Source organism: Mustelus asterias, chromosome 8 (genome assembly GCF_964213995.1).
Source record: "Mustelus asterias chromosome 8, sMusAst1.hap1.1, whole genome shotgun sequence".
Taxonomy (NCBI): domain Eukaryota; kingdom Metazoa; phylum Chordata; class Chondrichthyes; order Carcharhiniformes; family Triakidae; genus Mustelus; species Mustelus asterias.
This window is the reverse complement of record NC_135808.1, coordinates 80,902,870-80,929,927: the sequence shown is the minus strand read 5'-3', so window position 1 is coordinate 80,929,927 and position 27,058 is coordinate 80,902,870. Positions and strand designations below refer to the sequence as shown.

Here is a 27,058-nt window from a genome sequence, read left to right as displayed (position 1 = left end):
CCAGTTACCCTTACATTAGAATGTGGTCAGGTATGAATATTTCTCATGATTCTGCTGATTTCTGTTTAGACCTGAAATTGTTTGTAAAATACTTTATCCTATGCATTATATTGTGTACATGTTGAAATGTTTCGGTCATTTTGCTGTTTTGATACAAATACGTTAGTCCACAGTCTTGACAGTAATAGATGGTAAACAAAGTGAGAACTATTATTTCTGTCTACTCAAAATCTAATAACTCCACCTTTTTAAAGTGGCCTAGAAGCATTTGCATTCACTATAGATTATAAGAAATGTTATAATGGCATGATTCCTTGTCACAAAAAAAGACACTTTTTTATCTTCAGCCATTTTCATCCTTCCTTCCCCCTTTACCCTCCTCCCCACCCACAGCCTCTCAAACCCGGTCCCTCACTGGACCTGCCAGCATGGGCCCAGTGACAACCCTGACTTTAAGTCCAGACTCCTCTTTGTTGGGACTGCCATTAGCCCCAGTGATGGCCACCAGTCCTTCCAACCATCACTTAGTCGGTGGGCTCATCGTTGACTTTTTAGTGGCCTGAGCTCACTGCACCCAGTAAAATCCAGTCATCAGTGGGAGTATTGAAACTATATTCCACCTCTCCTGGCATAAGAAGATAGCAACAAGAGTAGGCCTGTTCTGGGATTCATCTCATTCATGACTGAACTGGTCTGTACCTCAACAATCCAATTCACTGCGTTACACATTATTGAGTATGTCATACTGAGGTTCAATTTATTTTGCAACAAAACACAATTGGTGATCGTAATATGTTTTTAAACATAGGTTGCCTGGACATTTACTCTTAAACCTCATTATTCTTTGGACACAAACATAAAGTAAGCACATGAAGCAAGGTTGCTCCTTTAATTTTGGTGCATATTGTGAAATGGAGCAGTTTCTTTTGCACAACTGTTGTTATCTGTTACTGCACTTCTTGTTGATGCTTGACATATCTGTAATAATTTTTCCTCTACAAACAACTAAATAGCCACTTAGCTGGTAAAGCTGATACAGCTGTGCATGCTTATCAATCCTGACTTGGAAAATACTGGTTTACCCACAATACTCAGTCATCATGAAGAGCAAGTTCCAGGTTGAGAACGTTTTTAGCAAAGTTGTGGGATTTCAAAGACTTCTGCAAAGTAAGTGAAATAACCCATTCGTTATTTTCAGATGTGAATGATGGAGTTTTGAATGTGGACAATCTCAACTGAGACCTATCATTATTATGATGGAAAATGCTAATTGAACTTGCACTTGTTAAAATTGATGCTGGTGACATATTCCTCATGTCTAACATTTATAGGCATGAATATATCAAAGTGCTTCTAAAAGTCAAACTAAAAATGAGAAACCGAATCTGACGTTTTTATTTAATGCAACATCTAGATCAAGACCCCACAGAATCAGACTATTAATGAGTCAGTCCCATTTCCTTGCAGAAAGAGCTCTTTCACACTGTGTAAAGGAGTTTCCTTTGTGTATTCTCAAACATTCACACAAATATAAATATGGTGGTAATCCTCGGTTGATTATCTAATTCCATTAAAGAGCTACCGAGGCCTTAATCTCTGGAATTTTCTTTCCAAACCTCAAGCTCTCATTCCTCCTTCCAAGACACACTTTTTAAAAAATCTGACGCAAGATTTTAAGTTCAGTTTAAGTATATTTATTAGTTTCACAAGTAGGCTTATGTTAACACTGCAATGGAGTTACTGTGAAAATCTCCTAATTGCCACACTCCGGCACCTGTTCGGGTACACTGAGGGAGAATTTAGCATAGCCAATGCACCTAACCAGCATATCTTTCAGACTGTGGGAGGAAACCCACTCAGACATGGGGAGAACATACAGACTCCGCACAGACAGTGACACAAGCTGGGAATGAACCCAGGTCCCTGGCGCCGTGAGGCAGCAGTGATAATGACTGTGTTTCCCTGACTTGAATATTAAATGCAAAGCGCACACAAAATCCACTAATGTAGACTGGCAGTGAACAGAAATTCAATGAATTTAGGCAGACCAGTGGAAATCGTGGTTGATAAGATGCTGTTTATTGAGGCAACTAAGTGGGAAGGGACAGTGAGGTTGGAAAAAAATATTCCAGAGATCGGTGAATGGGTGTGTTGGCTTAAAGATAGATGCGGTTTTCAGGCCAAGATAGAGTAGCTGGAGTGAAATCTGATAGAGCTGCTGGACTAAGGTCCCCATAATGGTTGCCAGCCTTCCCATGGTGGCCTCAACGCACTTGCATTTTGAAGTGCTTCAATACAATTTGATACGTGTGATATTCACTGAGAGTCATACTGCCCAAGGGGTTTGAAACAATTCCCAGCCATCAATGAGCTATGGCTGAAAGCACAGTGACATTTCTCCATTGTGTCTCCGTGGTGGCTGCCCCAGGTATTAGTCCACCTCCCAGCACATAGTCCCGGACTTTGCAATATGCCAGTCTGCAATACTCGGTCAGGGGCAACTCTTTGCACTGGAAGACCAATATGTTTCTGACAGACCAAAGAGCATCTTTCATTGAGCTGATGATCCTCCAGTAACAGTTTGTTTCAGTGTGCGTCTCTGGGAACAGCCCGTAGAGAAGTCCTGCGTCACAGCAATGCTTGGGATGAACCTTGACAAAAACCTCATCTCTCTCCAGACCTGCTTTGCAAAGGTGCATTCCCCAAGGAAGTGGACAACAGTCTCTTCCCAACCACAGTCACCTCATAGGTAATGTGCAGATGGGGTGAGATTCTGGGCATGTATGAAGGATCTGACGGGGAGGGCCTTTCTCACCACCAGCTAAGCTAGGTCGTGGTGCTTGCTTGAAAGTTCTGGTAATGAGGCATTCTGCCAAATGATTCTGACAGTCTGCTCAGGGAACCATCCGACGGGATCCACCAAACCCATCCCCGCAGGGCCTCTAGGACATTATGTGCAGACCACTGCCTGATGGATTTGTTATGGATTTGTTGTCAAAGGTTTTTCTCTGCATACATTTTTCCATGAGGGTCAGGTGGTACGACATTGTCCAACTACTTGGAGATTTCCACGGTAGTGTGGCCAGACCAATCTTTCACAACACCGGGGGCAGATAGAACACAGTGACACTTGGGTCCACGCACAGTTTGATGCAGCCACACACAAGGGTGGCTATCAGGATTAGGGCGATGTTGGGTTCATTATTTCCTCCTTCATCCAGAGGGATACAAAAGATTGGTCTAGTTGGACCAAGGAGCGGCACAGGCTTGGAGGGCCGAAGGGCCTGTTTCCTGTGCTGTACTGTCCTTTGTTCTTTGTTCTTTGTTTGTACATCATGTCCCTGTGAATGTGGTCCATTGTTGACCTCCAGATAAAGCAGAAGATGGCTCATGTGATTGCCACAATGCAGGAGTGAGAAACAGGCCAGGCCTGTGCCACATACAGCAAGTGCCTCATACCTGATGACCATGTTTTTACCCACAATGGAGAAGTGTTGTCGCTCCTACATTCCCAGTTTTTGCTTGACCATAGCTACATACTCCTTCCAATTTCTAGCTCATGCCCTGGTCCCTCCAAACTATATCCCCGGCACCTTCAGGCAATCTGACCCAACGGCAAAGGGGACGAAAGGTTGGTTAACCCTGTTCCCAAAGATATGGACTCACTCTTGCCGCGATTTACCTTGGCTTCTGAGGCTAGTTTAAAATTGGTTGCAGAGGTTCAGCAGCATGCACACCAACAGTGGATCTGAGCAGAAGACAGCAACATCATCCATGGCGGCACGGTGGCACAGCACTGCTGTCTCATAGCGACAGTGACCCGGGTTTGACTCCTGGGCTTGGGTCACTGTCTGTGTGGAGTTTGCACATTCTCCCCGTGTCTGCTCCGGTTTTCTCCTACACTCCAAAGATGTGCGGGTTTGGTGGATTGGCCATGCTGAATTGCCCTTAGTGTCAGGGGGACTATCGAGGGTTATGGGGATAGGGCCTGGGTGGGATTATTGTTGGTGCAGACTCAATGGGCTGAATGGCCTCCTTCTGCACTGTATGATTCCATGTACGGGGAAGCTTTTCCCTGAGTGTGTCCACTGCCTGGGATCATCACTACTCGTTTCCCTAACGTTTTCTCTCAAGGTCAAATATGACTAACTTGCAGTGAGACTGTTGAATGTGATAGCAATCAGTCCTCCTCCACGATAAAGCTTTAAATAAAAACTTTAGTCAACAATTCTAACTTAAGTGTGGAGTAAGACTCCAATAGTATGTAATAAAAAATGCCTCACTACTTAGAACATAGAACATAGAACATTACAGCGCAGAACAGGCCCTTCGGCCCACGATGTTGCACCGACCAGTTAAAAAAAAACTGTGACCCTCCAACCTAAACCAATTTCTTTTCGTCCATGAACCTATCTACGGATCTCTTAAACGCCCCCAAACTAGGCGCATTTACTACTGATGCTGGCAGGGCATTCCAATCCCTCACCACCCTCTGGGTAAAGAACCTACCCCTGACATCGGTTCTATAACTACCCCCCCTCAATTTAAAGCCATGCCCCCTCGTGCTGGATTTCTCCATCAGAGGAAAAAGGCTATCACTATCCACCCTATCTAAACCTCTAATCATCTTATATGTTTCAATAAGATCCCCTCTTAGCCGCCGCCTTTCCAGCGAAAACAATCCCAAATCCCTCAGCCTCTCCTCATAGGATCTCCCCTCCATACCAGGCAACATCCTGGTAAACCTCCTCTGCACCCTCTCCAAAGCCTCCACATCCTTCCTGTAATGTGGGGACCAGAACTGCACACAGTACTCCAAGTGCGGCCGCACCAGAGTTGTGTACAGTTGCAACATAACGCTACGACTCCTAAATTCAATCCCCCTACCAATAAACGCCAAGACACCATATGCCTTCTTAACAACCTTATCTACTTGATTCCCAACTTTCAGGGATCTATGCACACATACACCTAGATCCCTCTGCTCCTCCACACTATTCAAAGTCCTCCCGTTAGCCCTATACTCAACACATCTGTTATTCCTACCAAAGTGAATTACCTCACACTTCTCCGCATTAAACTCCATCCGCCACCTCTCGGCCCAACTTTGCAACCTGTCTAAGTCTTCCTGCAAACTACGACACCCTTCCTCACTGTCTACCACACCACCGACTTTGGTGTCATCAGCAAATTTGCTAATCCACCCAACTATACCCTCATCCAGATCATTAATAAATATTACAAACAGCAGTGGCCCCAAAACAGATCCCTGAGGTACACCACTTGTAACCGCACTCCATGATGAATATTTACTATCAACTTGCTCTCCTGTTTTCATTAAAATAACCTGAGGAAAAGATCATGCAAAACTTTATTTCAAAATTGGTTTTCTGATGACCATATATGGCTGCACACTGGTGCTTTTAGCACCATCTGCCTTATAGAGGAGGTTCCACTTATAATAATGCTGTGTTTTTATTTTAAGAGGAACTGCGTTCATCATTGACAGATCAGGAACAACACTGGACAAAGTTTACAAATGGGAGGCAGTGTTCTTAATATTTGGTTGTGAGATCTTGCGGTATTGCCCCACTGATTCCATATTCATTACAGCATTAAACAAATGAGACCACAGGAGTAAAGTGGAAGGAACAGCATCATTGTGAACTTTTATTAAGTAACAGACTGAATTTCCGCAGAGCTGAGCAAAAGCAGGATGTGGTCAAAGCAATGTGGCAGAAAATGAGTAAACTTGAAATCATTTACAAAATCTAATGTTCATTTCAAAGGTCTGCCTTCGCTGTAAAGGAGCTGCTGATTCTTGTGATGTGTCTGTGATTCTGCCTCAGGATAACCAAGAAGGTTTTGGTTATATAAATGTGGACAGCTACGTCCCTCATTTTCTATTTCTGTGGGCTGTGTTGAAGTAACAGCAACCAGAGCAGGAGCCATGCAGTTCCAGTGTAAAAGTCATGGAGTGCACAGACAGCAACATTCTGCAACTGATGCAGTGTCAGCACATGTACAAAATCAGCATATCAATGTTTAAACCTGCATTTGAATCATAGAATCTCTACAGTGGAGAAGAAGGCCAATCAGCCCATCAAGTCTGCACCGACCAAAACCCCACACAGGCCCTATTCCCGTAACCCCACATATTTATCCTGCTAATCCCCTGACACTAGGGGGTAATTTAGCATAGCCAATCCACCTAACCAGTATGTCTTTGGACTTTGGGAGGAGCACCTGGAGAAACCCAAGCAGACACGGGGAGAATTTTGAAACTCCGCACAGACAAGTACCTGAGGCCGGAATTGAACTCGGGTCCCTGGCACTGTGAGACAGCAGTCATAACCACTGTCATTTGTGTTAGCACATGTACAAGGTCAGCATTTAAACCTGCATTTGGAAAAGAAGAGTGGTTCCACTGAACTTGGCATCCAAAAAAGTGTGCACCACTTGTAATTGAATAGTATAAAATAATCCTCAAACTTTCATTTTATTGAGCAGCACTCTATTTAAAATCCATGTACTTTAAAAGCTGATTCTCCCAAAATAGTAGTCATGCTGTAAAGGTTGGGAGGCCCAGGACAAAGACAGGATACCTGAGCTTTTCAACCATACGTTAGCTGGTAACATCCTTATTGAAAGGCAGGTTAACCAGGTGAACAAAGCAGCTTGTTTGGAGTGAGATCTTATGCTAAATTTAATGTGGGACCACCCTGGTCTGCTTAGAAGGTTTTTCCTGATTAACAATATTTTCTGTGATGCTGAAATTTTGATGCATTTATTTTCAATCTGTTTATATTGTGGAAATGGAGGTTGGTTTCGGAACCAAAAAAAAAGTTTCAATTGAATGCCGGTCACTTACGCCATGTCAAAATTAAGGAGGAATAACAGATCAAGAAGAATATCATTCCTGGTCTGTAATAAGTTAATTAATATGGAACATTTGAGGTGCTGTCATTGGCTTCCGTGTCACTCTGCAAATGAGAGGAAATCATTCAAGTACCCACACCTGTACTGTGTCCAGTTGCTGGAACAGGTGGGGTGTGGACACTAAGAGAATTATATCCCTTATGTAGTCAGATAACTGACTGACAGTATTCAGGCTGTCGGTCTGTCTGATCTCTCTACCTACCTACCTATGGGGGGGTTTAAACTAGTATGGCAGGGGGGTGGGGATCAAAATATTATGTCTACAAGTGTAGAGGCTGGGGACGAGCTTGGGCTGGGACAAGGCTGGCAAAGAAAAAGAGCACTCTGGGAGAGGATGACCTCACTGGGCCTGGAGGTCTGGAGTGCTTATACTTCAATGCAAGGAGCGTAGCAGGTAAAACAGACGAACTTAGGGCCTTAATGCTCACGAGGGATTTGGATGTGGTTGCGGTGACAGAGACTTGGTTGAAAGAGGGACAGGACTGGCAGCTGAATATTCCGGGGTACAAGTGTTTTAGGCGAGACAGAGGAGGGGCCAAAAGAGGTGGGGGAGTTGGAGAGCATATTACAGCGGTGCAGAGGGAGGACAATTCAGAGGGGTCGTGTAACGAGTCACTCTGGGTGGAGCTTAGAAACAGGAAGGGCGCAGTCACTATGTTGGGGGTATACTACAGGCCCCCCAAGGGAAGTGGAAGAACGGATATGTCAGGAGATACTGGATAGGTGCAGGAAAAATAGGGTTGTTGTAGTGGGAGACTTCAATTTCCCTGGTATAGACTGGAAATTGCTGAGAGCTGGGACTCTGAATGGGGAGGAATTTGTAAAATGCATACAGGAGGGTTCTTTGGAACAATATGTAGATAGCCTGACTAGAGAGGGGGCTATACTAGACCTAGTACTGGGGAATGAGCCCGGTCAGGTCTTCAAAGTTTCGGTAGGGGAACATGTGGCAAATAGTGACCACAATTCTGTTAGCTTTAGGATAGTGATGGAAAAGGATGAGTGGTGTCCCAAGGGTAAGGTGTTGGATTGGGGGAAGGCTAACTTTAGTGGGATTAGGCAGAAATTGGCAGCTCTTGATTGGGAGAGGCTGTTTGAGGGTAAATCCACATCTGGCATGTGGGAGTCTTTTAAGGAACAGTTGTTAGGGCTACAGGACAAGCATGTGCCTGTAAAAAAGAAGGATAGGAAGGGTAGGATTCGAGAACCGTGGATAACCAGGGAAATTGAGGGACTGGTCAAAAAGAAAAGAGAGGTGTATGTTAGGTCCAGGCAGCTAAAAACGGAGGGAGCTCTGGAGGAGTACAAAGAAAGTAGGAAAGAACTCAAACGGGGAATTAGAAGGGCAAAAAGGGGTCATGAAATGTTCTTGGTAGACAGGATTAAGGAGAATCCCAAGGCATTTTATTCATATGTTAGGAACAAAAGAGTGGTCAGGGAAAAAATCGGACCTCTCAGGGACAAAAGTGGGGAATTATGCTTGGAGCCCAAAGAAGTAGGGGAGATCCTAAATGAATAATTTGCGTCGGTATTCACAAAGGAGAGGGATGTGTTGACTGGGAGTGTCTCTGAGGGGAGTGTTGATCCGTTGGAGAAAATCTCCATTACAAGGGAGGAAGTGTTAGGTTTTTTAGGGAATATAAAGACGGACAAATCCCCAGGGCCTGATGGAATCTATCCAAGGCTGCTCAGGGAGACGAGAGATGAAATCGCTGGGCCTCTGACGCAAATCTTTGTCTCGTCACTGGACGCAGGTGAGGTCCCAGAGGATTGGAGGATAGCTAATGTGGTCCCGTTATTTAAGAAGGGTAGGAAGGATAACCCGGGTAATTATAGGCCGGTGAGCTTGACGTCCGTGGTGAGGAAGTTGTTGGAGAAGATTCTTAGAGATAGGATGTATGCGCATTTAGAAAGGAATAAACTCATTAACGATAGTCAGCATGGTTTTGTGAGAGGGAGGTCATGCCTCACTAACCTGGTGGAGTTTTTTGAAGAAGTGACCAGAATGGTTGACAAGGGAAGGGCCGTGGATGTCGTCTATATGGACTTTAGTAAAGCGTTTGACAAAGTCCCTCATGGTAGGCTGGTGAAAAAGGTTGGATCTCATGGGATAAAGGGGGAGGTGGCTAGATGGGTGGAGAACTGGCTTGGTCAAAGAAGACAGAGGGTGGTAGTGGAAGGGTCTTTTTCCAGCTGGAGGCCTGTGACTAGTGGTGTTCCGCAGGGCTCTGTATTGGGACCTCTGCTGATTGTGATTTATATAAACGATCTGGAAGAAGGCGTAACTGGGGTGATCAGTAAGTTTGCGGACAACACAAAATTGGCAGGACTTGCAGATAGTGAGGAACATTGTCAGAAGCTACAGAAGGATATAGATAGGCTGGAAATTTGGGCAAAGAAATGGCAGATGGAGTTCAATCCTGATAAATGCGAAGTGATGCATTTTGGTAGAAATAATGTAGGGAGGAGCTATACGATAAATGGCAGAACCATAAAGGGTGTAGATACGCAGAGGGACCTGGGTGTGCAAGTCCACAGATCCTTGAAGGTGACGTCACAGGTGGAGAAGGTGGTGAAGAAGGCATATGGCATGCTTGCCTTTATAGGACGGGGCATAGAGTATAAAAGTTGGGGTCTGATGTTGCAGATGGATAGAATGTTGGTTTGGCCGCATTTGGAATACTGCGTCCAGTTCTGGTCGCCGCATTACCAGAAGGACGTGGAGGCTTTGGAGAGAGTACAGAGGAGGTTTCCCAGGATGTTGCCTGGTATGGAGGGGCTTAGTTATGAGGAGAGATTGGGTGAACTGGGGTTGTTCTCCCTGGAAAGACGGAGGATGAGGGGAGACTTAATAGAGGCGTATAAAATTATGAAAGGCATAGATAGGGTGAACGGTGGGAAGCTTTTCCCCGGGTCGGTGGTGACATTCATGAGGGGTCATAGGTTCAAGGTGAAGGGGGGGAGGTTTAACACAGATATCAGAAGGACATATTTTACACAGAGGGTGGTGGGGGCCTGGTATGCACTGCCAGGCAAGGTGGTGGAGGCGGACACACTGGGAACGTTTAAGACTTATCTAGACAGCCATATGAACGGAGTGGGAATGGAGGGATACAAAAGAATGGTCTAGTTTGGACCAGGAAGCGGCACGGGCTTGGAGGGCCGAAGGGCCTGTTCCTGTGCTGTATTGTTCTTTGTTCTATCTACAATCTACTGACAGTATCCAGGCCTGGTACCTGAAAGAGGAGGAAGTTTTGATATTTGGACACAGCCTTTTCAACACAGCCACACCAGGTCATTACTGTATGTAGAAATTTCACTCAGCCCTCAGCCAAATATCTAGAACCCAATCAGTTAAAACGAGTTCATATCCAGTCGAGTTCACACTGAGCCTCTTCAGCCACCTCTGCCATTCAGCACAATCATGGCTGATCTTATCATGGCCTCACCACTTTTTTGCTGCCTGCCTGTGTTGTTAATTCCCTTATAGATCAAAGTTCTGTCTCACTCAGCCCTGAATATAATCAATAACTCAACCTCCACAGTTGCAGTAGCGATTAACGGCACTCAGATGAAAAACCTCCTGTGGGTTGATGATTGAGATAAGGGGGGGAGGGGGGGGAGGGGGAGGGAGGGAAAGGGGGGAGGGGGGGAAAGGGGGGAGGAGGGGAGGAGGGGGGAGGGGAGGGTTCCACCCCTATTTTCAGCAGGCAGGAGATGTGGAGAATCCAGCAGGAATCCCAAAACAGATTTTACCCGCAATCAATATCCCCGTTTAATTGATCTTGTCCCCTGGCCAATGACATAATGGGGTTCCCAACTTTTAAAGTTGGGATCACCATTTACTTCTGCTTGAATATGCAGGTCAGGCTGTTCCCCAACTTTGGAATGCCCATTCATGCCGGCGCGCCCTCACATCAACATGAATTATGACAGGTCCCCCACAAATAGGGTCAATAGAACCCGCTGGGGGGCACTGAGTACAGCCCCCAGGGTGGGTGGGGGGGAGGGGGGAGGTGGAGATTGGACACTGCCCACTACCAAGGGGCAATGTCAGGAGCAGTTCCAGGGGGACTGCCAGGATGTGTTCAGTTCCATGTCCATGGGCTTGACAATGGATTTCTTGGTGTTAGGGGGGAATTCTGTGATATAGTGGGGGTTGATTTCATGTGGGGGTTCCAAGCTTGGGGGATGGGGGGATTTATTTTATTCTTGGGTGCCTCGATCTGTCAGGAGGCGAAGTTGCTGGTGGGTGGTGATCAATCATAGTTCACCCCGCCTGTGTGACTCTGTGGAAATCGCCTCTTTGTTTTTTTTGGACCAAGTGTCGAAAGATATAGGAGGAAAAGCCGTCAGTTTAGCCGGCAGGCTACATCCCACCTTTCCCACTCGAACTGACACTTAGTCATAAAATAGCAAAATTCCATCCCATATTTGTCAGGCCCCAAAGACAAACTCCTATGTGGTTAAGATTGCACGCCTGTTGGGGGTAGAGAAAGGGGGTCAGCCAAACTTTGCTGCCTTTAATACTGTAGTTCTGATATAATAACTTAGTTATACTAGTAATCTTTCACATTCGGCCTGCAGCAGCCTACCTAGGCCATCTCCTCTGATCTACCTTTAAAATCCTTCCTAGCTTTGGAATACTGACAGTTGGAAAATGGTGCTGTTTTACCCTTTATCTGTCCCAGCATCCATCGAGCAAATGAGAGTTCCATTGAAACTATAGCATCTATAAAGTTAATAGGAGTGTTCTGGTCAGGTCAGAAACTCCAAAGTATTCTATGGATCCCATCTGGATCATACGTTTTGCATCTTGAGTTTGGCTGGGATAAGCATGAGATGTTTCACTTCAGGTATGATTTAAGTGACCCACTAGGGAGCTTTTATCAAACAAAGTTTATTTTAGAATATAGTTAACATGTATAGTAAGAAAATTAGCACAAATTTTTATCAATTACAAACAACCATGATAATGTATAACGCTTAATAAAGATATCTACAACGTTCCAATCAACCCAATCCCATAGACAAAAAAGACCCTTTTTGTAGGTTTAACACAGCACAGACTAATGCTCATGTGATACTGGAAATTCAGTCCCTTGGTTGGAGAATTGAAAACTCTCAGTCTTGATACACTCAGAACAGGTTGAAGTCAGAACAGTTTCCCAGAACATCAGTGACTTTAGGCAAACTACTAACAGCAGATTTTCACCCTTCAGAAAAGCAAGATCTTACTTTCAGTTATCCAACAGAATTTCCAAAGAAAGAAAAACAGGGAGAGGGAGACATGCTTCTCTTTCAGCTTGATGCTGCGAACACTCCAACTCCCAAAACTGAAACTAAAAATGAACCCCTGTCACCTGACCTGCCCAGTTTTTTTTCTCCTTCCCAACAATGACATCACCTAAGGCTGTGAGCATGAATTTTTAAAAAACTCTTAAAGGTACACTAACATCACAGAAGTCATCTTCCTATAATTTTCTTCATCCCGTTTCTAGGAATTCCTTGGTTTCCATTTGGCAATCATTCACAATGACACTCCTGAAATTAGGAACAGAGTGTATGGGGAGTTCTGGTTACAACCTGCATTCAATGGTCTAGCAAGTTACTGCATTCACTTTGCTTAAGATACTGCTCAACAACAATGAACACTTAATACTGGTTTAAGAACCCATGGAGTAAACAACAATCTTCATACTCCCAACCATTGAGCATTCTACATCTTAAGAATAAAAGCGCATAGGCAATTGGAGCAGCAGTGGGCCATTTGGCACTCCAGCCCTGCTCCGCCATTCAGTAAGATCATGGCTGATCAGATGGTGGCCACTTTTCTGCCTACCCCCTATCATCTTTGACTCCCCTTCACTATAGATCAAAAATCTGTCTCCCTCAACCTTGAATATATTCAATGATCCAGCCTCCACTGCTGTCTAGTGTAAAGATTAATGACTCTTTGAGAAAAACAATCCCCTCATCTCCATCCTGAATGAGAGAGCTTTTATTCTGAAACTGGGCCCTTAGTTCTGGATCATCTGTCAAATAGAGTACGTTCCAAATGTACCAATGCAATGATTTTTTTCAGAAGTGTTGCATTTCTGAGAGAAATACACAATATTAATACTAACAAAGTCATGTGAAGTGCTCTTTTCCGCCAGAAATGACAGCTTCCTCCTGTAGAGTAGCAATGAGGGATTTGTGTTTAAAACATTGAGGAAAAAGTGCTGTGAATTGAAGTGTAGGATAGTGGCAGTGTTAAATGCAGCTTCCAAGCTGTATATCATCAGCAGGCAGGATAGAGGTTTAAATTTAGAGGGAAAAGAAAGAGTATCATCTTGACTCATTCTCAAATAAATTCTAATACTGATCACCAGGCAGTGTCTGACATCAATTTCCACACATTCACTTCCAACAACTTATCAACACATGGAACATTAGAGAGAGAACATAGAACATAGAACATAGAAAAGCTACAGCACAAACAAGCCCTTCGGCCCACAAGTTGCGCCAAACAATTTCCTTACCTTCTAGGCTCATCTATAACCCTCTATCTTACTAACCTCCATGAACCTATCCAAAAGTCTCTTAAAAGACTCAATTGAATCCGCTTCCACCACCACTACCGGCAGCCGATTCCACGCACCCACCACCCTCTGAGTGAAAAACTTACCCCGAACATCCCCTCTATACCTACTCCCCAGCACCCTAAACCTGTGGCCTCTCGTGACAACCATTTCAGCCCTGGGTAAAAGCCTCTGAGAATCCACTCTATCAATACCTCTCAACATCTTATACACCTCTATCAGGTCACCTCTCATCCTTCGCCTCTCCAAGGAGAATAGACCTAGCTCTCTCAACCTATCCTCATAAGGCATACCACTTAATCCCGGCAACATCCTCGTAAATCTCCTCTGCACCCATTCTATGGCTTCCACATTCTTTCTGTAATGAGGCGACCAGAACTGGGCACAGTACTCCAGGTGGGGTCTGACCAGGGTCCTATACAGCTGCAGCATTATCTCCCGATTTCTAAACTCAATTCCTCTATTGATGAAGGCCAGTATTCCATACGCCTTCTTAACCACAGCCTCTACCTGCGATGCCGCTTCGAGCGTCCTATGATACCGGACCCCAAGATCCCTCTGTTCTTCCACACTGCCAAGCGTCTTACCCTTAATATTATATTCTCCCATCCTATTCGACCTGCCAAAATGAACCACCACACACTTATCTGGGTTGAAGTCCATCTGCCACTTCTCCACCCAGTCTGCATCTTATCTATGTCTCGTTGCAACTGCTGACATCCCTCTACACTATCCACAACACCTCCAACCCTTGTGTCATCAGCAAACTTGCCAACCCATCCTTCCACTTCCTCATCCAGGTCATTTATAAAAATCACAAAGAGCAAGGGTCCCAGAACAGATCCCTGGGACACCCCACTGGTGACCAACCTCCACTCTGAAAAAGACCCATCTACAACCACTCTTTGCCTTCTGTGGGCAAGCCAGTTCTGAATCCACAAAGCAACGTCCTCTTGTACCCCATGCCCCTTCACTTTCTCCATAAGCCTTGCTTATGGAGAAAGAGGAGGAAATAATTTTTAAAATTTGCAGGAACAAAATTATACGATAATCCAGGAGATTGAAAATGGTGTGGCATCATGAAATAGAAACACCTAAAACATCTTTATGCATCAAAATCAGATAATACAAGCAATGTGCAAAAAATTAAGTGTCTCCAGCTGAAACATTGGTTTTTAGAATACTGGTTGGCCTGCGTATTTCCAATTTGTCTTTTTCCATTCATTTTATTACATGGGGATAGGTAATTCTGTACTAACTCAAGAAGATGAACATTTCAGATTTAGTTTAGGAAAGTAAGATTTCCAGATACTGGGAAAGTGCAATGAATACGTGCACTAACATATGCTACACAAGTAGGATAGGTTAGGCATGTCAGTATTCCCACTTGGTCAGCTATTCCTGCTCTATAGAGAGTGACACTCAAAGAGGAAGGCAGTGCACCAAAGGAAAGTGAACACAAATCTGATATGAATTGACCTGCACTAGTTCTATCCTCTCGCATCAGTGTAGCATTGCCAGAAGTTGGGAGGGTCCAGCTGCACAAGCTCACGGTCCGAGGTCCTCTTGTGTTTATATTGCAGGATGACCAACACCATTACTGTAAACTAGCTTTATTAATAACAGAGCATGTACAAAACTCTGGTGCGGCCGCATTTGGAGTATTGCGTACAGTTCTGGTCGCCGTATTATAGGAAAGATGTGGAAGCATTAGAAAGGGTGCAGAGGAGATTTACCAGGATGTTGCCTGGTATGGTGGGAAGATCGTATGAGGAAAGGCTGAGGGACTTGAGGTTGTTTTCGTTAGAGAGAAGAAGGTTAAGAGGTGACTTAATAGAGGCAAACAAGATGATCAGAGGATTAGATAGGGTGGATAGTGAGAGCCTTTTTCCTCGGGTGGTGATGGCTAACACGAGGGGACATAGCTTTAAATTGAGGGGTGAGAGATATAGGACAGATGTTAGAGGTAGGTTCTTTACTCAGAGAGTAGTAAGGGCGTGGAATGCCCTGCCTGCAGCAGTAGTGGACTCGTCAACATTAAGAACATTCAAATGGTTATTGGATAAACATATGGATGATATTGGAATAGTGTAGATTAGAGGGGCTTCAGATTGGTTTCACTGGTCGGCGCAACATCGAGGGCTGAAGGGCCTGTACTGCGCTGTAATGTTCTATGACACAGAGCTGCGAGGCATCTGCCTCTTGGTTAAAATCATAGAATAGAATCATAGAATCCCTACAGTGCAGAAGGAGGCCAATCGGCCCATCGAGTCTGCACCGACCACAATCCCACCCAGGCCCTACCCCCACATATTTTACCCGCTAATCCGTCTAACCTACGCATCTCAGGACTCTAAGGGGCAATTTTTTTTTTAACCTGGCCAATCAACCTAACCCGCACATCTTTGGACTGTGGAGGAAACTGGAGCACCCGGAGGAAACCCACGCAGACACGAGGAGAATGTGCAAATTCCACACAGACAGTGACCCAAGCCAGGAATCGAACCCGGGACCCTGGAGCTGTGAAGCAGCAGTGCTAACCACTGTGCTACCGTGCCGCCTTACTCATGCTATCTGACCTTTGACTTCCAGATCAGGTGACCCCATGAAGTAACTAATGTATTGTATCTAATACTGGAGTCTACTACCACAATCACCCTACTATCAGGACAAAGGTGGGCACACCGTGTGGGTGAACTTACAAACATTGAATAGAAACTTCAGTTTCAAAACAGGAAGTGACATTCCAACAGCCCATTACCGTGAAGCAGGGGAATTACTGGAAAATTAAATATATCTTTGTCAATTTTCAGCACCTTACTGGGGAAACAGTGCTGACAAACAAATACTCGCTAACTGGTTAATTATTAATGGTTAAAACGAATTTAATTCAAATTTTCTTAGTGGCTGAAAATTAAAGCAGTTTTATATTTGTTACAGTATACTTCCCATTTCTATAAATTACTAATGACTTTCTCAGTAACGTGTGACTTTACCAACTATGTGGCTGAGGTTTGGTTCTCACATCCACAAAATAACCAGCAGCTGTGCTGCAGACGTGAATGTGAAGATTAACTCGGTTAATTTGTGGGTATTTAATTTGCCTTACTGGATCACTGGGGGCAATGTGTAGAACAAATGTGCTGTTGTATGGTTAAAGGGCCCACAGTTTGATCCGGCCTGGCGCTGGGTTCTCAATATTAATTCTGAAACCGTGAAATGGGAGGAGGAGATTGTAGAGGCATGTCACTTCCAGACTATGACACTGGCAGAGGCCTGTACGCAAATTGCCTTAGCAAATAAGCCTCAGGTAAAGTTTAACCCAGTGAGAGGAATTTTATACACACAAACCCAGAAGTATAAATGTTAATTTGGAGGACCACCTTTAGCTAAACATAGTCAGTGGTGTTTTCTCCAATGACCTCCCCGTCTAATCTCTTCACCTTCCTATAAAAAATTTAGAAACAGGTATTTCTCGCCACCTATACATCTTCAGATGGCCATCAGTGCTATCTGTTAATTATCCAAAGCAGTCCTGAGTAAGGTGCTGTTAGTTGAAACCCACTGTTGGAATTGTTGTAACTCTGGATACAGTTCCAGAGTCAAAGCGCAGTTCATTTTCTGTCCACCTCGCTTCCAAAATTCAAACATATTCCCGAGGTCCTGAGCTCCTGGTCCTCCAAAATACTCCACAAACTCTCGGACTGAAATCTGTCACAAAGAAAAAATAAATGGGAAAGTGTCATAGAACATAGAACAGTACAGTACAGGAACAGGCCCTTTGGTCCACACTCTTGTGTCTGAACAAGACGCCAAATTAAACTAATCCCTTCTGCCTGCCCTTGGACCCTATCCCTCTATTCCTTGCATATTCATGTACTTATTTGATGCACCATCAATTTACGAGGGCTCCAGCGAGTGAGTGAAAATAATAGGCTTTTAATCGCAAAGAACTGGAACACACCCTTGTAGCTAACCTGGCCCAGACTGAGGCAGGGGGGAGGAACTGTCACCTTTATACCTCGTTTAGGTGGAAAGGGAGGAGTCTCGGGTCAGGTCCAGCAGGGGTGTGTCCAGGCATATAACATGTAATTACAGTGGGTCACCACATTATTTGAAAGCCTTTTTAAATGCTTCCACCACCACTCCTAACAGCATGTTCCAGACACCTACCACTCTCTGTGTAAAAATGTACCCCTCGCATCTCCTTTGAACTTTCTCCACTCACTTAAGTGCATGCCTCTAGCGTTAGACATTTCAACTCTGTCATTTAGATTATTATGGAAACTATAAAATATCCCAAGGGTCAGAGTGGGGTGTTCTGTTCATAATTTCTTCCTCCAGGTAGATTTGGTTTAGAATATATGACAGCTTCAACTGTGATCAAGACGGTTTGTATGGGGTTATGAACAAGAGGAGTTGTCTGTGCACTTGAGCAACATGGTGGCACAGTGATTAGCACTGCTGCCGCACAGGGACCCGGGTTCGATCCCCAGCTTGAATCACTGTCTGTGCGGAGTCTGCACGTTCTCACCGTGTCTACGTGGGTTTCCGCTGGGTGCTCAGGTTTGCTCTCACAGTCCAAAAGATGTGCTGATTAGATGCATTGTCCATGCTAAATTCTCCCTCAGTGTACCTGAACAGGCGCCGGAATGTGGCAGTTAGGGGGTTTTCACAGTAACTTCATTGCCTACTTGTGACATTAATAAATAAACTTTAAACTCATCCCAGGTACATGCTACATAGCATTAGGTGACATTCCAAGGATTGTAAAAGAGCAGATGATGAGCTGAATAAAGAGATTATACTGGTGATGCCAGGTCTAGGCTTTAAAAGGAGGAAGGAAATTTGGATGGAAATAAGAAGTTTACCAGTTTTGAGCCCCAGTCTTGGGGTGATGTGTTGAGTCTTGTTTTAAACAGAGTGAGGGTACAGAGGAATAACTGGAGCTTAGAAACATCAAGGGAGAATATTTTCAAAGCGCAATGACCATGAGAAGAGATTAGGAAAGGGACCTTGGCAAGAGAAAGTTGAGGGAAGAACCACACATCAAGCAATAAATTTTTCTTATTCAGTGTAGGAGAACAAAACAGGTGCTAGAAAAGTCTTAGAGATGGGAACAGCGTTCAAAAATTGGACAGAATGGCAATGTCTGCTTTACGCAGACACTTCTTACAATTGCACTCACAACCTTTTCTCAGAGCTGCAAGAGCAACTGTCTTTCATCTTTTGTTATATCCATTCATAGGATATGGGAGTCGCTCAATGTGTCTTTATATAGCATATTTCACATCTTAAAACATCCCCAAGCACTCCTGTTTTAGGGGATGTTCTGTGCCAAAGATTTACATCCAGAACAGATTGGTTGGAGATTATCTAAATTCATTTCACTTTGGATCTTTACACCCCATGTGGAGGACAAATTCATCTGTGTTGTCTACATTTCCTTTCAAAGTCCCCGAAATGAAAAGACAGCGTGCTGACCCATCGCAGCATGTTTGCTCAACAGCAACTCTGTTTCATTTTCACTGGCAAGATGCTTATGAGAATCATCTAACTTAACAGCAGTCATACCCGGGAATCTTTAAACTGTTTGGGATACAGGTGATGCGTGAGGATTTGTGCATATTCCTGGATCCTTAGACTGCCTGCTGACAGAAAGCAGCTCTTTCCTACCCAGCGCTGTGGGTTTTTAAACAAGGTTGTTACAATCGGACCGATCTGTTTGATACTTATTCCGTCCATGGCTGCTTCTCCCATAGGAATGGCTGAAAGCAACAACACAAAAGTTCTGAAAAAGAAACAACATCTGGAATATTTCCACCCACTAAAAGTATTGAACACTCATTATCCAGTTCATAAAGTTTATGTATTTTTTATAGTGAGCCAACATATTGTTTAGACTTTAACATTTATCTTTCCTTCAACCCTGTACCAAGAAAAGGAAGGAACAACTTGTCTTTATATAGCATATGTCACATCTTAAAATATCCCCAAGCACTCCTGTCAAGGAATTATTTCTGAAGCATAGTCACTGTTGGTACATAGGCGAATGCAGCAGCCAATTTGCTCATGGCAAGCACCCACAAACTACAATGGACCAGTTAATCTGTTTTGTTGGTTGAGGGATGAATGTTGGCCAGGACATTGGTAGAACATCATCCTTCTTCATCAACTCCTGTATCTCCCGAAGGATCTTATTGTAAACTGTCTTCCAAAAGATTACACTGTCAGTAATGCAAAACTCCCTCAGTACTATACTTAATGATCAGCTTCAGATTGTACATTGAAGTCCTGGAATGGGACTTGTCCTCTTTACCTTTTGTCATTTTGATCAACAGTTGATGTCAGAGGTGGCAATGTCACTACCAGTCAAACTGAATCACAGAATTGTTACAACACAGGAGGCCATTCAGCCCATAGTGTCTGCACCAGCTCTCCAATTGAGCAATTCACTCAATGCCATTCACCTGCCTTCTCCCAGTATCCCTGCACATTCTTTCTTTTCAATAACAGTCTAATTCCCTTTTGAATGCTTCAAATAAACCTGCCCCTATCACATTCTCGTGCAGTGAATTCCAGACCATAACTGCAAATTGTAAGATTCCCTCATGTCACTTTTACCAATAACTTTCAACCCTCTCGTTCTTGATCCTTTCATTCCTTATCTACTCTGTCCAGACCCCTCATAATTTTAAATATCTCTGTCAAATCTCCTCTCAGCATTCTCTTCTCCAAGGAAAACAGTCCTAACTTCTCCAATCTATCTTCATAACTGAAATTCCTCATCCCTGGAACCACCCCCACAAATCTTTTCTGTACTCTCTTAATGCCTTCACATCCTTCCTAAAGCGCAGTGCCAGAACTGGACTCAATACTCCAGCTAAGACAGAACTAACAAAACATCCTTGCTCTTGTGCTCTCTGTCTCTATTAATAAAGCTTAGGATATTATTTGAGCTTCATAGAGTCATACAGCACAGAAACAGGCCCTTCTGTAATGACCATCAAATACCAATCTATACTAATCCCATTTGCCAGCACTTGGACGATGGCCTACTATGTCTTGGCGATTAAAGTGCTCGTCCAGATGCTTCTTAAATGTTGCGAGAGGGCCTGCCTCCATCACCCACTCAGGCAGCACGTACCAGATTTCCACTACACCCTGGGTGAAAAATATTTTCCTCAGATCCCCTCCTCACTTTATACCTATGCTCTCTGGTCTTAAACCTCTCTGCCATGGGGAAAAGATTCTTACGATCTAACCTGCCTGTGCCTCTCATAATTTTGTATACCTCCATCATATCACCCCCACCCCCTCCTTCTCTGCTCTAGGAAAACAAGTCCAGTCTATCCAGTCTCTCCTTATAGCTGAAACTTTCCATCCCAGACAACATCCTGGTGAATCTCCTCTGCACTCTCTCCAGTGCAATCATATTCTGCCGATAATGTGGCAACCAAAACTGCACACAATACTCCATCTGTGGTCTAACCAGTGTTTTATAAAGTTGTATCAAGGCCATCCTTCTCCTATATTTTATGTCCAGCTAATGTCCAGCTAATGGGTGGCATGGTAGCACAGTGGTTAGCACTGCTGCTTCACAGCTCCAGGGACCTGGGTTCGATTCCCGGCTTGGGTCACTGTCTGCGTGGAGTTTGCACATTCTCCTCGTGACTGCGTGGGTTTCCTCCGGGTGCTCCGGTTTCCTCCCACATTCCAAAGATGCGCGGGTTAGGTTGATTGGCTATGCTTAAATTGCCCCTTAGTGTCCTTAGATGTGTAGGTTAGAGGGATTAGTGGGTAAAATATGTAGGGATATGGGGGTAGGGCCTGAGTGGGATTGTGGTCGGTGCAGACTCGATGGGCCGAATGGCCTCTTTCTGTACTGTAGGGTTTCTATGATTCTATGAATGAAGGCAAGCATTCTGTATGCCTCCTTCAACACCTTATCTACCTGTGCTGCTACCTGCAGGGATCTATGGACTTGTACACCAAGGTCCCTTTGTTCCTCAATACTCCCTAGAGACCTACCGTTCACTGGGTATATCCTACCCTTATTAGACTTCCCAAAATGCATCACCTCACACTTATCAGGATTAAATTCCATCTGCCATTGCTCTGCCCAACTTCCAAACTGATCAATATCAGTCTGTAGCCTCAGACTATCATCCTCACTATCAACAACACCACCAACTTTTGTGTCATCTGCAAACTTACTAATTATACCTTCTACATTCACATTCAAGTCGTTAACATATATAACAAGCAGTAAGGGTCCCAACACCGATCCCTGTGGCACACCACTGGTCACAGTTTTCCAATCATAAAAGCAACCCTCCACCATCACCCTTTGCCTCCTATTAACAAGATAATTTTGGATCCAATTTGCCAACTTGCCCTGGATCCCATCGGCTCTAATTTTTTGGACCAGCTGTCCATGTGGGACCTTGTCAAAGGTCTTACTGAATCACATCAACTGCGCTACCCTCATCAATATACTTAGTTACCTTTTCAAAGAACTCAATTAAATTAATTAAACAGGATCCCCCACCAACAAATCCATACTGAATGTCCCTGATCAATCCCTTCCTCTCCAGGTGTTGATTAATCCTGTCCCTCAGAATTTTTTCCAATAATTTCTCTACCACTGACATTACCTAGCTTACCAAGTAGTTACCTAGCTTATTCCTGCTGCCCTTCTTGAATAACGGTATGCTTTATTAACCACTTTCTGAACCTCTCCTACTACCTTCAACAGCTTATGCAGATATGTACCCAGGTCCCCCAGCTCTTGCACCCCTTTTGTAAAGGTTTACAATTTATAAAGTTTATATACTCTTTACAGAGAGCCAAAAACCAGAGAAACAAAAAGGAGACTACTGCCTCCTTCCAAACACAATGTATCTAATCAGCAAGAGTTCCAATTGAATTCAATTATTTATTTATTGAATGTGCAAACCAATCTCATTCCATCTTTCCTCTGCTCGTCATCAAAGTGTGGGGCAATATTTTGATGCCCAAGTAGCTGGTAATGTAATTCGATGATCATCAATGAAAAGTACCCGTGAGTAGAATCATTCTACAATCACTTTTTTAAATGGCTGTTAGGGACATTTTCAGGAGGCTTGCTAATCCCTGTGGCGCACTGGTCCCAGGTTTCCAATCATAAAAGCAACCCTCCAACCCTCTTTGCCTCCTATTCATCATCTCCCATACCCCAGGCACTCAAACTGGGTCCACAGAGTGTGTAACTGTGAGGCCAGTCACTCCCCTGTGGCTTTAGCCTTTTCAATGGGAATTTATTTTTTAATCATTCATGGGACATGAGTGTCACTGGCTGGCCATCATTTATTGCCCATCCCTAGTTGCCTGAGGACAGTTGAGAGTCAACCACATTGCCGTGGCTCTGGAGTCACATGTAGGCCAAAACAGGTAAGGACAGCAGATTTCCTTCCCTAAAGGACATTAATGAACCAAATGGGTTTTTTCTGACAATCAACAATGGTTTCATGGTCATCAGTAGATTCTTAATTCCAGGTAATTTTTTTTTTGAATTCAAATTCCATCATCTGCTGTGGTGGGATTCGAATTCAGGTCCCCAGAACATTAGCGGAGTTTCTGGATTAATAGTCTAATGATAATACCACTAGGCCATTGCCTGCCCCTACAAATGTAAGAATTCTCAGCATAATTGATTTGTGAGCAATTGTCTAAGCACCATTCCAAATCCAGCCATTCAGTGCGGCTTCAACTCACTCAAGCACTGTTGTTAATGATCTTTGGGGATACATTGCGGTGGATTCTTTGCAACATTCGCCCTTCAGATGATAGTAAATAGAAGGTGTATTTGTAATTCACCAAAACTGAAATGCAATCCTTACCAATTTTGTAAGTATTATTTCCAGCCGGGCTTGGTTTGAACATTGTCAGAAAACTTTCAAAGTAAAATGGAACTATAATCTCAGTCTTGGGCAAAGCTATTTCATTCATATAATCGTTGATGCAGGCCTTTGCATCCATGTGCCTCGCCGGGAGGCTGTATTTCCTGTGGACATGGTGAGCTCCACTTAGCACGACCTGTCTGATATTGTGCTGTTTACATAAGTCAGCTATCTTGTACCCCTGCTGAATTTCAGCCTGGAAAAGATGCAAATGTGTTTGGTCAGAAAAGGCAACTGTTTCTAATCGACATATTTCTTTCATTAGTTTAGTGTTTCATCAACTGCGTTGGGCCAGCTGCTATACTCCTGATACAGCCGGTGTCCAAATGTAGTTGATGGTTGTTGAACAAGTATAAATACTAAGAGGCAGCATGGTGGCACAGTAGTTAGCACTGCTGCCTCATAGCGCCAGGGACCTGGGTTCGATTCCTAGCTTGACTGTCTGTGCAGAGTCTGCACGTTCTCCACGCGTCTGTGTGGGTTTCCTCCAGGTGCTCAGGTTCCCTCCCACAGTCCGAAAGATGTGCTGGTTAGGTGGATTGGCCATGCTAAATTCTTCCTCAGTGTACCCAAACAGGCGCTGGAGTGTGGTGACCAGGGGATTTTCACAGTAACTTCATTGCAGTGTTAATATAAGCCTACTTGTGACACTAATAAATAAACTTGAAAACTAAAAAAAAAAACTGGTAGAAATGATGGTATTATGCTCATTGCATTCATAGACTTTCATGATACTTGGCTTTTGTAAACTCTCCATTATTTTCTTTCTTGAAAATACAGGAAATATAACCTTTGAACACACTCTATTCAAACTGAATTGGATGGCGGATATTTCTTCTGGCCACCAATTGGCCAATCTGGGAAAATTCACTGCCGGGTGACTGTTCCTGACAGTGCAGGACCCCTATTTGACCTCACATTAGCGTCTCAACCCAAAACGCCCTGGAGTTTAGCCCCAGTTCTGTTCCCTGCACTGTCTGTGAGTCGGTGATGCTATATCCCATTCAGCTTTTGTCAAACAGCTCCCCCATTACCAGTTTAAATACCAATCCATCATTTCCTTTTCTGTCTATGTACTTTAGAGCATCGGTAACTGGCTGTGGGAGCATCTAAAGCAAAAGCGTCTCCTACATTTAGGTGTTTGTAAATTGCAATGTGACTGACCCTCAGAGGATCCTTGTTGTTGAAGTCTGTATGGGTGATGACAAAGCACTTGTGAGCACCACACAGAGCAGAGTCGATGCTTGCAGGGTTGTTATAGTCTACCAGCATGGTGTGTGCTCCGCCTGTCCGTAGCTGCTGAGTACTGGGAGAGGTTAACTCTTGCACTACAGCACGCACTGTGAAATGACCATCCTGGAGCAAGGCTGTGGCTACTGCATTCCCTTGACACTTCTCAGCACCAAAAACAGTCACCGTCTCAGACATTCTCTGGAAATGAAAGAATTATTGAGGATTAACAGGGAATATTGAGAGTCAAGTTCTTCCTGTTAATTGATTTGGAAAGAAAGAAATGCTGTTTTGAAATTATTCAAATGTTTTCACTGGAATGATCCACGTGGTGAATTTCCTCCTCATTAGCATATTAGTCAGGAGATGGGAAACTGAGCTCATGCCTGTTGGTAATTAGCAGCGAATCTGCTAGTTGATGTTTGGCTGCTTTAGATGTGAGCAGGCTTTTGGACTTCGACTGGTGTTGACAGAACTGAAGGACGTGAGGATAAAATTAGCAAATTTGATCACAACTGGTGATCAGGAGGAAGTCTCTTTCCTTCAGACTGAAACTCAGATGTTCCATCAATAAAGGAGCTGAATCAATCTTTGGGATTAGAGTTAGAGGAATAGGAGACTGAGATGTATTCTCCATGGGGGATACTATCTTGTGGGTTGGGGGGTTGCAAGTCAGCAATAAGTAATGAATATGGGAAAATGGTTTGGTGCCTTTTAATTACATTGGGGAATTTGCACTAATTTCAAATCAATTGAACAGGATAGGGGATAGGTGATCGTCCACTAGCCTTTCTTTCCGTGTATTTATATAGGTCACAAAAAGATGTAAAATATATCAACAGAAGATTAGACTGCAGTGACAATGGAGCAGAGATTGAGACCAGGATCTAGCATGTGAGCAGAGATTGAGACCAGGATCTAGAGTGTGAGCAGAGATTGAGACCAAGATTTAGAGTGTGAGCAGAGATTGAGACCAGGATCTCCAGTGTGAGCAGAGATTGAGACCAGGATCTCCAGTGTGAGCAGAGATTGAGACCAGATTCTACAGTGTGAGCAGAGAGAAGAGATCAAGACCAGGATCTAGAGTGTGAGCAGAGATTGAGACCAGGATCTAGAGTGTGAGTGGAAAGGAGAGATTGAAATCAGGATCTATAGTGTTAGCAGAGGGACTGAGATAGGAACCAGTGAAAGTCATTGAGTGTCATCTTTGGATATGCAACACACTCTACAATGGAGCAGTAGAATGTGCTCTCTTTTCCACTGGAAACTTTATTTAGTTTCAGCTGAAGTTGCTGACTTGATTTCCTCTGTCCATTACAGCATGACGGATAATATCAGTAATGTTGGGGAGAATCAGAACCCTTTGAGGTCCCTTGGGGTGAAACAGGAGTGTTTTCTGGCACTGTCATTCTCTCTTTGCTGTTGTCAAATGGCTTCAAGTTATCTACAGTGGGTGTCTAGTTACACAGCAGGACTGACAGAAAGCTAGTGAACCTAACTCACCTGAAATCCAAGATGAAGTTAGGACAAGTTCTCGTCAGAGAGTTACTCAACACTAATGATGCTACAACAGCACTGGATACTGAGGAACACCTTCAGCAGCAAATGGACTGGCTCTTTCATACCCGTAAATGGTTTGGTTTGACCATTAGAATCAAGAAGACAGACACCAGGCTGTTGCCAGATCACTATCTATCAGCATTGTGGCAGTGGAGGCTGTTGATAGCATGATGTCCATAACTGTCATCAATCTGTCACTTGAAGCCAACACTGAAATCTACACACATACTAAAAGTTACAGCTGTTTAGTCCAAGCTGAGCAACAGTGTGGAACAACAGCAACCTGACTGAGAACACCAGACTGCGAGTCTATTGAAATCTGCTTTCTCTGTGCACTCCCCCACAATGGTGAGATCTGGATAATATGCATGAGAAAAGGCTGAACTGTTCCAACCTTCATTGTCTCAGATGTATCATCAGCATCTCTTGGCAGGACAAGGTTATCATCTCAGAGATCCTGAAGAGGGCTAAATCTGTCAGCATATACTCATTTCCCAGCCAGGCCACATTCATCAGATAAATGATAGCCATACAACCAAAGACCTTCTGATGGTGAACTGGCCACTGGGTCATGACCTCCTGGGCATCCATACTTCCACGATAAGGACACTTGTAAGTGAGGTGGGAAGATGTGGACATTGACACTGACAGCCCAGAACTTCTGGCTGGAGCCTGACTGTCTGGAAGGATATAGGCAGAGGTGAGGCAAAAAGGAAAGCTCAGTTGTCCGAGAAGAAAGTCAAGAGATTACAGAGGCCAGCGAATCGTGCATATTCTCGGCTCATTGTGTCACCTGCAGCAAAT

At 44.1% G+C, this 27,058-nt stretch overlaps 1 protein-coding gene across 1 annotated transcript; it reads right to left on the bottom strand.

The window, feature by feature from the left end:
• Positions 1–17,039: 17,039 nt before the first annotated feature.
• Positions 17,040–26,319, bottom strand: LOC144497297 (nmrA-like family domain-containing protein 1). The gene is made up of 5 exons (XM_078218338.1): positions 26,198–26,319; positions 24,629–24,895; positions 23,405–23,660; positions 19,098–19,291; positions 17,040–17,234 (listed from the first exon to the last, which is right to left on the bottom strand). The coding sequence occupies exons 2-5, from the start codon at positions 24,890–24,892 to the stop codon at positions 17,040–17,042; spliced, it is 909 nt and encodes a 302-aa protein (XP_078074464.1). The 5' UTR covers positions 24,893–24,895; positions 26,198–26,319.
• Positions 26,320–27,058: the final 739 nt, after the last annotated feature.